The following is a 17,580-nucleotide window of genomic DNA, read 5'->3' on the forward strand; positions in this document are numbered from 1 at the left end:
TGGTTCAAAACACATTAGATCTGGGCCCCTGGGAGCCCCCCAGTCCTTCAGACCACTTGCCAAAGTCAAAAGAGCCCAGTGCCATGCTTGATCCGAGACGTGCCAGGGGCCCCTGGGGCACTGGGAGGTCTGCTGGGTGTGAGATGGCAATATTTATATGCTTGGTTTTCACGAGCAACACTGATTAGACATGCTGCATGCTGACACTGCTGTGAGGAGTGAACCCCCCCCCCCCCCCCACCCCCCACCCCCCAAAAAACCTGAAGCATGTATGTATTACAGGCTTTCTAAAGCAATGGTCCTCTAATAGTAGGTTGCAGTTGTCCTAGTAATAATTTGCTGCATGATGCAAACAAATAAATATTGATTAGAGTCCGCTTGTTTATGTGTTGCATGGGCTGGAGGTTTCTGTCTGGAAAGCTCATAAGGTTTTTTATTTTATAAATCATTTTAATATGTAGAGACATATGTAAATATGTATATTCATGTATATACAGCAATATATGTAGTTCAGTATAAATGAGTACACCCCCTTTTGAAAATCTATATTTTTATCCATTTCTTAGTGAGTTTAACAAGATGTTTTGGTAAATTTAAACAAAATTGCTTTATTAAACAGTTAAAATAGCAGTTTGGTCCCCTAACGCTTTTAGAAATAGAAATAAAATGCATTTTAATTCATATGAGTTATTGCAAAAATATATAGAAGCTACAAAATTTCATCTAAATTTGAGCATCATTCTACATTCTAAATTAAATATAAAAAAAATAAAAATCTGCGGGGTCTTAAAAAGTTTAAAAATGTCTTAAATGTCAAAATTAAAGTTTTAGGCCCTAATAAGTCTTTAAATTTACTCAATTATTGTTTTGTAGGTCTTAAATCTTTTTTAAACAGTTCTTAATTTTCCTTTGTTCATGTATAGACACAACTAGAGCTTGCTTGATCATTCATTCATTTTCTTTTCGGCTTAGTCCCTTTATTATTTTGAGCTTGCACAGTGGAATGAACCACCAACTAATCCAGCACATGTTTTTACGCAGCGGATGCCCTTCCAGCTGTAACCCATCACTGGAAAAGATCCATACACACTCATTCACTCACAAATATAATTTAGCTTACCCAATTCACCTGTAGCGCATGTCTTTGGACTTGTGGGGGAAACCTGAACACCCGGACGAAACCCACGCGAACACGGGGAGAATATGCAAACTCCACACAGAAGCACCAACTGAGCCAGTCGAGGCTCGAACCAGCGACCTTCTTGCTGTGAGGCGACAGCACTACCTACTGCGCCATCGCGTCGGACTAGCTTGCATGATTTTACACAATCTTTTAAAAAAATAGCAAAGAACTATCTAAAAATTTTGCTTTTTTATTATTTATTTATTATCATATTATTAAATGTAAATTAATTATACTTTATGAATCTAAATTTTAATTCATAATGGTCTTGAGAATGTCTTAAAAATTTTACTTGGTGAAACCTGCATAAACCCTGTTTATGATTCTCTTGATTTCTCTTGTATATTAAAATCCAATTAGATATTTCCCCCCAACATATTCATTTGGGTGTATTAATTTTTGGATTGTGATCTTCAGTGATCTTCACTGTAAACATGCATATATTAGCACACACTAGTAGTAAATTAATTATTTGTCAACTCAGTTATTGTGATAATGCAGTAAATTTCTCATAGATTTTTTTTGTAAACTATAACATAACAAAATACAGAAAATTCTGTTTTAGACATGCCATGTGGTATCTGATTTGAAGTTAGCATCTTGAGCTAAAGCACAAAGAAGTGTAATTGTCAAAAAAGTGTCAATAAATTATGCATTAAATAATGATAATAAAAGTCACACATTGATGTAGAACCTTTGCCTATTGATATATATATATATATATATATATATATATATATATATATATATATATATATATATATATATATATATATATATATATATATATATATATATATATATATATATTCATTCGTTTCCTTTTGGCTCTCCCCGTGTTCCTTTTGCCTTTATTAATCTGTGGCCGCGAACATGGAATAACTTGCCAAATTATCCAGCATATGTTTTACGCAGCAGATGCCCTTCCAGCTGCAACCCATCACTGGGAAACATCCATGCACACTCATTCACACACATACACGAACACACATTCACCTGTACCACATGTCTTTGGACTGTGGGGGAAAACGTAGCACCTAAAGGAAACCCCCACGAACACAGGGAGAACATGCAAACTCCACACAGAAATGCCAACTGACTCAGCCGAAGCTCGAACCAGCAACCTTCTTGCTGTAAGGCGATTGTGCTAGCCACTGCGCCACGCTTTCGCCCATATAAATATATACAGTTGAAGTTAGAATTATTAAACCCCCTGAATTATTAGCCACCTGTTTATTTTTCCCCCAATTTCTGTTTAACAGAGAGACTTTTTCAACACATTTCTAATCATAATAGTTTTAATAACTCATTTCTAATAACTGATTTATTTTATCTTTGCCTTGATGACAGTAAATATTATTTGACTAGATATTTTACAAGACACTTCTATACAGCTTAAAGTGACATTTAAAGGCTTAACTTGGTTAATTAGGTTAACTAGGCAGGTTAGGATAATTGTATAACGATGATTTGTTCTGTAGACTATCGAAAAATATATAGCTTAAAGGAGCTAATAATTTTGACTTTAAAATGCTTTTTTAAAAACTTAAAAACTGCTTTTATTTTAGCCACAATAAAACTAATAAGACTTTCTTCTGAAGAAAAAATACTATCAGACATAGGCTACTGTAAAAAATTTCCTTGCTTTATTAAAAATATTTCATTTCCAATATGAATTTGCAGTTTTGTCCTCAGCAGTTAAATGATTTTTCTTATTAAATAACATGTCTGTAAAAGCATCTTTCGTTTACTGAGAGATCCTGCTGATAGTACAGAGGTGTAGTAAACTCTGTGGAAAGTAAAAGCTGCCTTTTGTCTGCATTGTGTCTCATCTGAACTCCATCCCGACATGCCATTCATAAAACAAGCTGTGTTACTTCAGTAAATCTGACACTTCTATTTTTAGCCAAGTGTTGTGTATATTTTAATTTGTCTTGTTTGACATCAAAAAAACTGCCAGCACCCTTCAGATCTCCCTCTGAGATCCCCAAAATAGCATCATCTCCCCTGCGCCGCCGAGAATCAAAGCTCCACTTCCACCTTATTTCCGTCAGTCATGCTGCCCTGATCTGCTGAAAGGATTAGTTTAATTCTGCCATAACAAGCTTTTTTTATCCAAACAGGTCTAATATAATCCCACACCCATCGACACTGAACCCAAACAGAAGCTTTGCATCATTATTATACACTGAAAGATTACTGAATTCTGGGATGTGAGCGTAAAGGTGTTGTTATTTTATATCACCAGCATTGTGGTATTTACTTATATAGACTGCTGTGGAATAATTATGATTTTTAATTATTCTTAATGTCTCTTAATTTTTAAATAAATCCAAAATTACGACATTTAAAATAAGTAATTATTAATATTTTAAATATTATAAAATGTAAATATTATTGTTTTACAGCATTGTCTTATTAAACTTAATAAAATTTGTGAAATATTTTAATTTACTAGTTTTTTTATTTTGCTATATTTTATAACTAATGTGAATTTTATAAATCTTTATTCCAGTATTTAGTGTCGTGATCCTTCAAAAATCATTATACCATGCTGATTTTAAGGCTCAAGATACAGTTTTTATGATTATTGAACACAATTACTATGATTATTATGATTACTTTAACATTTTTAAAAGGTTTAAAGTTTGAATTAGATCAAAAGTGATTTTAAAAGTGATAATGATAATAAAGATATATATTTCTTTAATAAATATTATTATTTTGAACTTTCTTGTCATTTAAGAATGTGAAAGTTTCCACAATAATATTAAACTGCAAAAAACTAAATATGTAAATATTTGAACACCAATAATAACAGATAACCAAAGACAGAAAGAATAATAAGTAAAATAAAACAAAACAAAACAAAACTAAACTAAATTAAATTAAATTAAATTAAATTAAATTAAATTAAATTAAATTAAATTAAATTAAATTAAATTAAATTAAATTAAATTAAATTAGGCGACGCAGTGTCACAGTAGGTAGTGCTGTCACGTCACATCAAGTAGTTAGCTGGTTCGAGCCTCGGCTGGGTCAGTTGGCATTTCGGTAGGGTGTTTGCATGTTCTCCCCGCATTCGCGTGTTTCCAAAGACGTGGTAAAGATGATGAATTGGGTAGGCTAAATTGTAATTGTGTATGTGTGTGAATGAGTGTGAATGAATGTTTCCCAGTGATGGGTTGTGGCTGAAAGGGCATCCAATGCGTAAAAACGTGCTGAATAAAATGCAAAAAAGTTTTTTAAATTAAAACATTAAAAGATAAATAAAAAAATTTAATTAAATAAATGATAAAAATGCTAAAGAACCTGAATGAAAAAATTTTATAAAATTTAATGTAATAAAATTTAATTAAGTTAAATTAAATAAAAAAAATATTAAAAATAAAAAACCAAAAACAATCTCATTAATATAAATAAAATAAAATAAAATAAAAATAAATAAATAAATAAATAAATAAATAAATAAATAAATAAATAAATAAATAAATAAATAAATAAAATAAAAAATAAAATAAAATTAATAAATGCAAAAAATTACTTAAAAATTATAAAGTAAAATGTAAAAATTATATTCAATTCAATTAAATAATTAATTAAACTAATAAAATAAAAAGATTGTAATTCCTTTTTTATAACAATAATAATTTATCTGGTTATTTTTACAGAATTTTGTTAAAAGTCAAATAGACACACTAAACATTGCTAAACATTAGATACTTTAAAAATGTACATGTTTTCAAAATTCCCCATTTTATTCATTATTTAATGCGGATTTATTCCACACTATATCAGGCAACAGTCCTACAAGCTAAAAGGAGCTATTTCTGTTTGTAAACAGGCTGAAATAAATAATAAAGCAGGCACTTTCTGCAAGCATTGCTGAGAGGTGTATGAGCTATTTTCAGGCTGCTGGTGGGTTGCTGTATACCATTCAGAACATTTGTTTCTAAAGGGCAGGGTGGGTTACTGTAGGTCATCTGCCACACACAATCTTATTTCTACTCCAGTGCACAATCACGTGCTCCTCTGTACATTCCTGACCCACAGATCACAACCGAGGAAACTCCTAATCTTACACACACACTATTCCTCACTGAATGAGAACAAGCTCCAGTTTAAAGAGCATAGTACATTACTTTAAGTGTATCAGTGAGCTTCGGGATTCTTGTCTTTGCATTTAATCCTGCATCATGGCATGAATGAATATCTGATTATCTACAGTAGTTTGCACACTGGGTCATGATGCTTCTCCTCTCTTCATTTCTGGTTTAAGAGATAAACGTGGGTTATGTTAAATATGCATGCATCATTTGAGTCTATAAGAGACTCTGCTCTCAGCCTAATAGATTCATAATCAATAATTCTGGATCATTTAATAAATTGCTCTTACTCAGCACATGCACTGCCGCATGGATAAATGTGTTAAACTAGTAACCCTATCACATTGTTGTATAATAATTTTAGCAATGCTTTAAAGTTACATTAACAAATTCTAAATGTTTGTAATGTTAAATAAATGCTGTTGTTTTAAACTTTAATTCTATAAAATGCCTAATATATATGTACCAACATGCTAAAACATGCCAGCAACATGCTAAAACATGTTAACCATGAACCATATTCCATGTATGCAATAAGTAATGATTATGCTGTGCAATAGCGTGCACAAAAAACAGGCTAGCAACATGATAATTCCTCCACGCAGCCCTAGAAATGTTCTTTAGGTGTTCTAGAAACATCTTTGTAACATGTAACATGCTAAATCAGGCTAGCAAAATGTTAAACAAATTAGGAACAAGATCGCAGAATGCTAATTTATGCTAGCCATGCTTGCTTAAAATAAGCATGTGGTAAAACATGCTAGAAACATATTAATCAATGCAATATGTTAAAACAGCGCTATAAGCTAAATACTAAAGCATGTTAGTCATGGTAAAGCATGCTGTTAAACGTGGTAAACCTGTTCATCAATGTTATAGCATGCTAAAATATGTTAATCAATGTTAAACATGCTTATTTACACTAACAAACATGCTAAAAGACGTTAAGCCTGTAACATTTTAAACATGCTAAATCATGGTAAAACATGATAAAAACATCAATCGATGCAAAATGTTAAACATGGTAGCCATGGTAAAGCATGCCTGAAACATGTTAATTAATACATGTTAAACACGTTATTTAACGCTATAAGCATGCTAAAACATGTTAATCAATGTTAAACCTGCTTATTCACGCCAGCAAACATGCAAAGACATGTTAAACCTGTAACATTTTAAACATGCTAATTCATGCTTGCAAACATGATAAAACAAATAAACTGTCCATGACTCGTTAAGATGCTAATTTACGCTAGCAATCATGATTAACTGTGCAAAGAAAATCGAATAGGCATTTAACAACAGTTTAAAAATAGCCTTGTTTAAGTAAATAAATTTATGTTTGAGCATCTATTAGATGTATTTTAAACACATAATAGCTCAATACTGCCATGGTATCCATAATCCCCCTGCAAAAAAATCCAGCTTAAACCAGCCTAGGCTGGTTGGCTGGTTTTAGCTGGTCAACCAGGCTGGTTTTAGAGGGGTTTTGGCCTTTTCCAGGCTGGTTTCCAGCCATTTCCAGCCTGGTCTTAGCTGGTCAGGCTGGAAACTGACCAGCTAAATCCAGCTAAAACCAGCTTGACTAGCCTGGTTTAAGCTGGACATAGCTGGTTTTGGCTGGGCTCCCATCCTGGCTAGGCTGGTCAAGCTGGTTTTAGCTGTCATCTCCCAGCCTGACCAGCTAAGACCAGGCTGGAAATGGCTGGAAACCAGCCTGGAAGTGGCCAAAACCCCTCTAAAACCAGCCTGGTCGACCAGCTAAAACCAGCCAACCAGCCTAGGCTGGTTTAAGCTGGTTTTTTCAGTAGGGCCTGGACCAGGCTGTATCCTGAGCAGATGCTGTGTTGGTCATGGAGGAGTATAGAGCATGAGAATAGTTCCTGAAAGACATCAGTTACAGATGAGCTTTCACATTGATCCCGTCGGCCAACCTGAACACCCACCAGTGACCTACTGACACCTGTAGCTTCTCCACGATGGACGTGCGGCGTTCTCCTGCCTTCAGTACCTGGGCTGCAGCTCTGCACAGAAAGTTTGGCCAGAGGAGAAATGGCGGTAATCAACTGAGCCTGGTTTTCCGAGTTTTTTCCCTTTACTTTCGTCAATTGGTGAAGTTTTGTTCCTCGCCACTGTCGCCACTTGGTTTGGGACTTGTGGAGCTGCGCATACATCGATTTGCTCTTCACTGTTTGGACTTTCAGCAGTTAAAATTAAACCACATTGAACTGAACTCTGAAAACTGGACTGACAGTTTCAATTTACTAGAACTTCTATGGTAAGGCTGCTTTGACACAATCTACATTGTAAAGCGCTATAGAAATAAACGTGAATTGAGTTCCTGCATACTCAAAAAAAAAAACCCTATCAAAAGCACAAACATGGATCAGATAACAGCAGAAATAAAGGAAGCAACCATATCCCAAACCCACAGTGCATGTGAAGTAAATGTCACATACTAACCACACTGAAGAAAGAGGTCAAATGTTGTCAGTGACCCCACAGTTCAACTGTGCGCATTGATCCAAGAGCATCTTGGATGTCCTGGGCTGATGTGGGACCTACTGGAGCAGAGGGGTCAGTGATGTACAAATCAGAGGTGTTGAAGTATGTCATGCCTTTTCCCTATAGCAGCACTATCCATTAGAATAGACCAGGATTTGTGCTTAACATGGAGTGAAGGGTTTGAAAAGGGTCATTGCTCCATTAGGTCTGTTGTTTTGGCAGTTTTATTTAGGTGTATCAGATTTTGTAGAGCGCATATATCCATTCCAGCAATGGATCTCTCATAATTACACAATTATGAAAGATGTCTAGGCATGCGGGAGCCAAGCAAATGGAATTATTTTATAATCAGAAAATTAAGCATGATAAATGGAGAGGCTGTTTAATTTCTGGCACTTTAATTTCTGCCGGTTACTCAATCTGCTACGCATGAAGTTAATGGTCATTGTCTCCCTTTAGGATGTTTCATGCGTGAAATAATAATCGAACAGCAAGTTTAATATTTGCACTATCATCAGCTTGGCAATTCATGGAAATTTATTCTAAACTAAACAAGCTATTGGAGACGTATCAGTGTCAATATGAGCACAAGGCTTGAGAGACGACACCCTGTAAAATGATACCGCGACAATATTTATATACAGACCAAAAAATATCTGGTCAGGCATGTTTAGTGTATTTTATTATTTAACAGAGTATTTAGGGTTTACAATATAAATAACTTTTCCCAGAGATGGGTTGCGACTGGAAGGGCATCCACTGTGTATCAGATTTAAAACTTGCTGGATAAGTTGGCGGTTCATTCCGCTGTGGCGACCCCGGATTAATAAAGGGACTAAGCCGACAAGAAAATGAATGAATAAATATAAATAACTACTTTAAATCTTTATTTTTGCTATGCTTATGTCTAGCTGTAAATAATATTATTAAAAGGGATTACTCACTTAAAAATTAAAATGAAATATTTACTTACCCTCAAGGGGTTCCAAACCACTTTGACCTTTTTTTTTTGGTTTGTTGAACACAAAAGAAGACTATAATTAAGAAGAATGTTGGAAACCGGTAACCAATTGACATTCATAGCAGGAGAAACAAGTATTTGGGAAGTCAATGGTGACAGGTTTACAACATTCTTCAAAATATCTTCTTCAACAGAACATGGTACAAGTCATGGGTAAGTAAACAATGACAGAATTATCTCTTCAAATATATATATATATATATATATATATATATATATATATATATATATATATATATATATATATATATCGGCCACTTTATTAGGTACACCTTACTAGTATCGGGTTGGACCCCATTTTGCCTTTAGATCTGCCCCAATTCTCAACAAGGTACTGGAAATATTCCTCAGAGATTTTGCTCCATATTAACTTGATAGCATAACACAGTTGCAGATTTGTCGGCGGCACATCCATGATGCAAATCTCCCGTTCCACCACAACCCAAAGGTGCTCTATTGGATTTAAATCTGGTGACTGTAGAGGCCATTTGAGTATAGTGAACTCATTGTCATGTTCAAGAAAGCAATCTGAAATGATTCATGCTTTTTGACATGGCATGTTATCTTGCTGAAAGTAGCCATCAGAAGATTAAGGGATGGACATGGGTCAGCAACAATATTCAGGCTGTGGTATTGACACGATGGTCATTTTGTATTAATGGGGCCAAAGTTTTGACAGAAATATATTACATTCAATGACAATGAATAATTATTAGTTTTATATATATATATATATATATATATATATATATATATATATATATATATATATATATATATATATATATATATATTTTTTTTTTTATAAGTCAATTTGATAGAAACTTAAATGCAAAAAGACATCCAAATTCCAAATTTAACGTAAAATATTGCAACTTAGAGCTTTTTTTGCATTAAATATTGTATTCACACATACAATAAAAACTTCTTTTAAGAAAGTCATCGTATAACTCAAAAATGTGCTTATCCATCGGTGTTTAGCTGAGAAATGTGGTCTTGAAAGTCAAGCCGTTGCAGTGAATCCCGGAGATGCACAGAAATCCTGCCACTGACTCTAAAAGGAAGAAATATTTTGATTGGTGATGTCAGATTGCAGTTTTATTCATGCAGACTGCCTCTGAAATCCTCAATCCTAATATATGCGGTTCCCTCAGGATCTCTCTAAACGTCTTCATCTGCATTGACATCTGCCTCTGCGTCGCCCGACTCCTGTGCTTTTTTCAGCTCCGCTCTGCCCTTCTCACTCTGATAATAGTCCGACTCGATCCACACCGGGCAGGTGGACACAGACACAAAGATGTCCTCGTCCACCTCCGTCACTTTGTGCACTCTCTGCTTTATGCCTTTGGAGTACCACCGCGGGGTAGGCACTTTTTCAGTTGGGTTTGTGGCCTTGTATAAACCCTCGCCTTCAGCCAGAGTGATCTTATACTTGTGCTTTGGGCACACGATACAGAGCTTGCTGTTGATTTCCTGTGTGTGAAATGGGAAACGGGGTCATGGGAGGTAACAATGCATGTCAAGTGTGTTTACGGATCATTGAGTGAGTCAGTGGCTTGAGAAGAATGGCTTTACCTCAATATCTCCAGTTTCTAATGTGCTGCCAGCATCTGTAAAAGGGGAAAAGACACAGTTTTCACTTTTCATACACCACATGATACTTTGTATGAATTATTGGAGTAACTTCCATTAAATGTAAACAATCAGTGTAGACGTTATTCACAGTATTCCACAGTTTACTAATACTTATTAGAATTAAAAATGTACTTGCAGCAGATCATGAATAACCACACACACTCAAAACAAGTCTTTCCGCAGCAATATCCAGACAACATTGATATTGTTGGCCCCATGTGGCTGCATGCGTTCCATGTGGGCAGGGGCTGAACATGGGCAATATATGTGGGTCCCATGTGGGTTTGAATAGATGGGACCTTAATGGGATTCATGTGGGCATGGGCTGTGTGTTTTACAAAGTGGGACCCATATAAGTATGAAAATATGGTACGTTTATGCAATGTACAGTAACTGGGCTTGAGATTACATCAAACATTGAATAAAATTGCACATTTCAAAGCACTTTACAGAACTTTAAAAGTTTTTTAAATAATTACATTTTGTTTGATAGTCACTTTTTAACCATGAATATCATCGATTTTATTATACAGTTGAAGTCAGAATTATTAAACCTCCTGAATTACTAGCCCCCCAGTTAATTTTTTTCAACACATTTCTGAACATAATAGTTTTAATAACTTGTTGATTCGGTTGACTATTGAAAATAAATTTAGCTAAAAGGGGCTAATAATATTGACCTTAAAATGTTTTTTAAAAATTAAAAACTGCTTTTATTCTAGCCTAAATACAGCACATAAGACTTTCTCCAGAATAAAAAATATTTTCAGACATACTGTAAAAATTCTGTACTCTGTTAAACAGGATTTGGGAATTAATTAAAAAAGAAAAAAAATCAATAATAATAATAATAATAACTAATAATTCTGACTTCAACTGCATTATTTTCCATTTGTATCATTTTTTGTTTATTTGTTTGGATGTTCAGAATAAAAGTGTTCACTTGATTATGCATTTATTAGAATTTATTTAGCTATGAATGAGGGAAAAATCAAAAAGGGGTTTTACCAAACTAAAATCCTGATGTTGTTTATATATACATAGTAGTCATAGTAGTCCAAAAAGTTTTGGATTTGAAGAATTTATCTTGCAAAACCTTGTGAATACAACATATATCCTTCAAGTGGCCCCAATATGGGATTTATGCATGTTTCCAGTCAGTCAGATTAAATGTGAGATTCGCATGGGCTAATTTAGATAGAGCCAGTGTGGAACCCATGAACAAAGCACTTTGGCCCACACTCTGCAATGTCGAATATTAAAAATGACTATATTGTACATAATACAAAGTGAAAATAATCTGAAGATCAAAACACATTGAACACAAAAAAAGGTTGGGCCACAGATAATACTAGTAAAACTAATGTCATGTTAAAATACCAAGCATAACGTTATTTTCATGATGGATAAAATAAAGCACAAGGCCGAACCTACCTCTCGTTCAGTGTTTACTACACTGTAAAACCCAATAAGTTAAGGTAACTCAAACCATTTGAGGAAACCGATTGCATCAAACCATTTAAGTTTAAAAACTAATCCTAATGAGTGCTGTCAACTTAATCCATTTGAGTAAATGAAGCAATTTGAGCACAGTAAAAACCCATTAAATGAAGAGAACTCAAAATAACTGAGTACTGCAAAACCTAATAAGTTAAGGTAACTCAAACTGTTTGAGGAAACTGATTGCTACAAACCATTTGAGTTAAACTAATCAGTACTGTGAACTTACTCCATTTCAGTTGAAGTAATGGAGTATTTAATTAACTCATTACTTTCAACACTGAGTTCAAAACTCTTTTCAAATGAGTAGAATTAACTTTCAGTCAATTTAGAGTTAACTACACTTATTTCATTTGATAAAGTTGAATGTTAGGTTTTACAGTTTATGTAAATAGATTATTTGTAGTGCACTCTTATCATTTAAAGTGATTTGTTTCATTTCTCTTGAATGGAAGTTCCTCTGACCGGAAATACAACCCATCATTTGAATCGCAGTAGTCGCGTGCATTAAAAGGTGACCCAAACAACATATGACCTCTCATTATTTTGATTTTGGCACATGTCCTCAACAGCATTATCGCAGTGCTCAATTTGATACTTTGTCTCCCTCTAGTGGAAACAAATCAGCAAAGATGCTTTTCATGCTACTCACGGTAACACTGCAGGTCCATTGCGTAAAAAGTTCTCTGATGATACAATAAAAGGATGTCTCTTCCGTCCAGCGTTACAGTCGTTCTCTTGGCCTGAATGAGCTCTTCTTTTTTGCCAATGAAGTACATGCGAGAAGGCTTCTTTTCATCCATGGATGCGCTTTAATATTGTTTCCTGTGAAAATAGAATTTAGTCAAATTAATATATTTTGTTATCTATCCAAATACAGATGAATTTGGTTAAATATATTGTTTAATGATAATAATAATACTGAATGAAATATTTTGAAGAACAACCTTTTATATTCGTTATACTTTGGCACAATTAGAAGAAGTTTTTTTTAATATCTATAAATTATAAAGTACAGTAAAAAGTGGGATGTTTGTATACATTTATTTATTGTAGGTATGTTTAATTTTATAGATAGATAGATAGATAGCATAGCATAATTTAGAATGCAATAAGAATAAAATGGTATCAAATAAATTGTATCAAATAAATTATGCAAATGTAACAAAATTTTTTACTTATTATCAATATTTTATGCTAAAACACAAATCGGGTGCTCAAATCAACCTATTAACTGTACATATCAATACAGCAGCGGTCAAAAGTGATAATTGGGGGACATTTAAACAATAATTGTTTTTTTAGATGCAACAAGTTTATTTAAACCATCTTAAAATAAATAGTTTCACCCAAAAAAGTATGTGAAAATGACGATTCTGTGATAATTTACTCACACTTCACTCGCTTCAAACCTGTTTGAGTTTCTTTCTTGTGTTAAAGATATGTTAAAGAAAGCTGGAAAGTGGTGTTCTGTTGATTTTGTCCTACCTAGTCAGATTGTCCTACCTCCCAATGAAAAAGTGGGAAGCACATTTTGATGACGTAATATGCAGCCAATTAGATTTTGCTTCCAGTGTAAATTTTAGTGTGAAGTGAAGCTGTAATGTTGCCCTAACCTACCTAATTCCTAACCCTCGGGTACCATGCAAATACAGTGTTGATAGCATAATCTGATGGGTAGGATAAAATGTCAGGACCATCGACTTAGTATTTGTTTTTCATAACATGGATTTAAACAGGTTTTCAGCTTTCTTCAAAATATCTTCTTTTGTTGTCAACATAAAAAAGGTTTGGAACCACCTGAGCATGAGTAAATAGTGTGTAGATCTTCTTTTTTGGGGTGAACTATCCCTTCAGTATGATGAATATGTTAGTCCATATCGGAAAATATAAACAGTAATTTTCAACAGACATATCTATTTGGTTTAAAACAAATGAAAACTAGTTTATTGTTGGAGATGAATAATAAATAGAATAAAATGATTACCAATAAAATAGCTTAACTATTATTAGGTATCCTATTAATATTTAATTAGTTCTCGCGTGTATTTAGCTGCCATTCTCCTCAGTAAACACGTTTTCTCGATTATCATAAATGAAACAACTTAAAAGCAGAGCACATACAAAACTGTTAAACTCTCCAAGCAAAACTACGCTTATATACTTATAAAATCAGCATCAACATACGTTCTTACATCACATTTGGTCACACAGACATTATTACCACAAATATTTGAGAGAGTTTTACCTCGTCCTAGTGCTGCTGGTTGTGAATGCTGTGCGATGTGCGTCAGTTTCTTATGAGGATGAGGGTCTTGTTATCTTCAGTCCACCGGGTGCTGCGGTCGGTCCTATCAGCCCTGCAGATCACAGCAACTCAACGCGTTCAACATTATCTTCGTTTCATGTATAAAACTTAATGGCGCATTATTAACTGAAAGATAAATGAATTCCCAGTAACGTGAAACTAAAATGAAATACAAAAACAGTCAGGATTGTTTACTATATGTTAAACAGTCAGGATTGTTTACACTATTCTATTCTAAATGTATTGATTTTGATAAACATTTAAAATAGAATAATTCCCTTTCAAGTCACATTTAAGAGCTCTTGTCTCTTTATAACAATAATTAAAAATACTATTATTATTAGATTATCAGCGAGTCAGCCAATCATAGAGCGAATCAGCCCTGCGTGTTCTTGAACGTCATCTTTGCGCGGCGGTTCCGCAGTTGAAAACAGAAAGTAGCCTGTATGTTTTAAGCTCTATTCGTGACATTCATTTAATAACGAAGCAGACTATGTCACATATGTTCTGAACAGAGAAGGACAATCAATATCAGCTAGAAGTAAGTGAAATGATTTCGTTTGTTAAACCACGCCATTTACTTTAAGCTAATATTGAATGGTGTTAGCATTCTGTCATGTGCTTGTTCCACTTAAGCGAGCACAGGTTCGTTCATGAGTGTTTTCAGCCAACAATGTGTATTTAAATAACGCCTTTAGGAGACTTTAGATGGCTTTAACCGTCTTAAATCAGCTAGTTTGTCTGTGTAGAGCTCAAATTGTCTATTAGCCTTCACTGCTGTTTCTTAAAGCATGTCGTTTTGTCTAATGCTAAGTTAACTTGGACTTTGAAACTCTTAAACAACAATAAGCGTAAAATATGATTTTCTAAGGGAAATCTAGTAAACAAAGTTTCAAAAAGTAGTTTATACACTGAGAAATAGTGTTATATGTGTGTGTTAAATGTGTAATAATATAACCCATTAACATTTTCAAATTTAAAAACTAAATGAATAATATGTATAACACTATCCAGGTCTCTGACATGTTGATTGTGTTTCCAGGATATGGCGCTGCGGGCGTGTGGATTTGTCATCTTTCGTTGTTTGGCTCAGCTGCCTCCACCTGATAACATAGAGTTCCTGCTGCTGCAGACCTCATATGGAGAACACCACTGGACACCACCCAAAGGTGCATCTCACAGCATCAGTTCACTGTGCTCCATCAAATACAAAAGAACATTTTGGGTCATTATCTAGCTACTCACAGACAATAATGTATGTGGTAAAGACGAGATTATCTTATTAACTGAAATGAAAAACATTTTATATACACACACATAAGACACACGAGAAGCAGCACACATATTTTGTTCTGTACATATAGAAATATATAAAGGAAAAAGTGATCACACTAACCAGTATTTTAAATGATAAACCTGAAGTTGAAAAATGGGTAAAGCAGATTATTTGAATGATAGTTGAAAAGTATAAAGATGAGAGTGAATTAGTATTTAAATGAACAGATTTTAATGTGCAGGGGAAAATAATCAACAAAATTTAAAGTTAAATTACAAATTTATTTATTTATAATTTTTGTAAAAATCTAAGACCTTTGTTAAAATATATTTTTACCCAGACAATAGGTCAGGTACAGTAGGTCTCTCACACCTTGCAAAATATTCACAGTGTCAACAAAAATAATAAATATGATTAAATATTAGTGCTGAGCATTTTGAGGGGTGTAAACAAAAACAATGGTCCCAACCTATGTCCTGTTTTACGTTTTTAATTTCTACAGCTTCAGAGAATTCAAAAAGAGCCACATAATGATAAATAATGTTATGAGAGCTGTTTTAACATTAAGTTATGATTGAATTGGCTCTTGTTACAGTTATGAAGTAGTTTGATAAGTAGGAAATGTTCATGGGCCAATGGCATGACCACATTGAAATGGTTTATATATATATATATATATATATATATATATATATATATATATATATATATATATATATATATATATATATATATATACACACACATACACACACACACACACACACACACACACATATACATATACATACACAGTTGAAGTCAGAATTATTAGCCCCCCTGAATTATTCACCCCGTTTATTTTTTTTCCCCAATTTTTGTTTAATGGAGATATTTTTTTTTTCAACACAATTCTTAACATAATAGTTTTAATTACTAATTTTTATCTAATTTTAACTGATTTATTTTATCTTTGCCATGATGACAGTAAGTAATATTTTACTAGATATTTTTCAAGACACTTCTATACAGCTTAGTGGCATTTAATGGCTTAACTAGGTTAATTAGGTTAACTAGGCAGGTTAGGGTAATTGGGTAAGTTATTGTAAAACAATGTTTTTTTCTGTAGACTATCGAAAGAATAGATGAGGCAGTGGCGCAGTAGGTAGTGCTGCCGCCTCACAGCAAGAAGGTCGCTGGGTTGCTGGATCGAACCTCGGCTCAGTTGGCGTTTCTGTGTGGAGTTTGCATGTTCTCCCTGCCTTCGCGTGGGTTTCCTCCAGGTGCTCCGGTTTCCCCCACAGTCCAAAGACATGCGGTACAGGTGAATTGGGTAGGCTAAATTGTCCGTAATGTATGAATGTGTGTGTGGATGTTTCCCAGAGATGGGTTGCGGCTGGAAGGGCATCCACTGCGTAAAAACTTGCTGGATAAGTTGGCGGTTATTAATAAAGGGACTAAGCCGACAAGAAATATCGAAAGAATTTAGCTTAAAGGGGCTAATAATTTTGACCTTTAAATGTTTATAAAAAATTTCAAAACTGCTTTTATTCTAGCCAAAATAAAACAAATAAGATTTTCTCCAGAAGAAAAAAATATTATCAGACACACTGTGAAAATTTCCTTGCTCTGATAAACCTCATTTGGGAAAAATTAAAAAAAAGAAAACAAATTCTATGGGGGGGCTAATAATTCTGACTTCAACTGTATATGTTATGCATACACATGCATAGATACGAAACTATTCAAAACTCCATCAAATCCATAGATAATTAAATTTATATTTAATATGTATCATATACAGATATTTTATATCTGAATATAAATAAACATTTTATCAGATATATACATGCCTGTGTGTATTTAAACATGATAAATATACCCAGTACACACACTTAAACTATCAAAACAAACTTTTATTTTGGATTCGATTAACTGTGATTATTTTTTGCCCAGCACTATAAAAAAATACAATATTAAAGTGTATTACTTATAATTGTTTTGATTACTATTTAAATAACAATAGGTACAATGCTCAGCATACTGTATATGAGTACACAAATCTAT

At 33.7% G+C, this 17,580-nt stretch overlaps 2 protein-coding genes across 5 annotated transcripts in view; one reads left to right on the plus strand and one right to left on the minus strand.

Annotated features, from left to right (window-relative positions):
- The window catches only part of nudt2 (nudix (nucleoside diphosphate linked moiety X)-type motif 2), a 56,249-nt gene that overhangs the window by 36,366 nt on the left and 2,303 nt on the right, over positions 1 to 17,580 (plus strand). For 3 of the 4 annotated variants that reach the window (XM_087299500.1, XM_087299499.1, XM_087299501.1), the window contains one exon: positions 15,301 to 15,427. In XM_087299500.1, coding sequence (XP_087155626.1) covers positions 15,304 to 15,427 — 124 coding nt within the window. In that variant the 5' untranslated portion in view covers positions 15,301 to 15,303. Of the gene's footprint in view, positions 1 to 14,673; positions 14,800 to 15,300; positions 15,428 to 17,580 lie in introns of those variants that run through there. The other variant, NM_001002323.1, reaches the window with a different exon arrangement.
- rfesd (Rieske (Fe-S) domain containing) lies at positions 9,609 to 14,225 on the minus strand. Its single transcript, NM_001017740.1, is given in 4 exon segments — positions 9,609 to 10,288; positions 10,391 to 10,425; positions 12,603 to 12,775; positions 14,199 to 14,225. Coding segments are annotated over 3 exon segments (498 nt in total). The 5' UTR covers positions 12,754 to 12,775; positions 14,199 to 14,225; the 3' UTR covers positions 9,609 to 9,976.

The sequence above is a fragment of the Danio rerio genome, chromosome 21 (genome assembly GCF_052040795.2).
Source record: "Danio rerio strain M-AB ecotype USA chromosome 21, GRCz13ab, whole genome shotgun sequence".
NCBI classification, from domain to species: domain Eukaryota; kingdom Metazoa; phylum Chordata; class Actinopteri; order Cypriniformes; family Danionidae; genus Danio; species Danio rerio.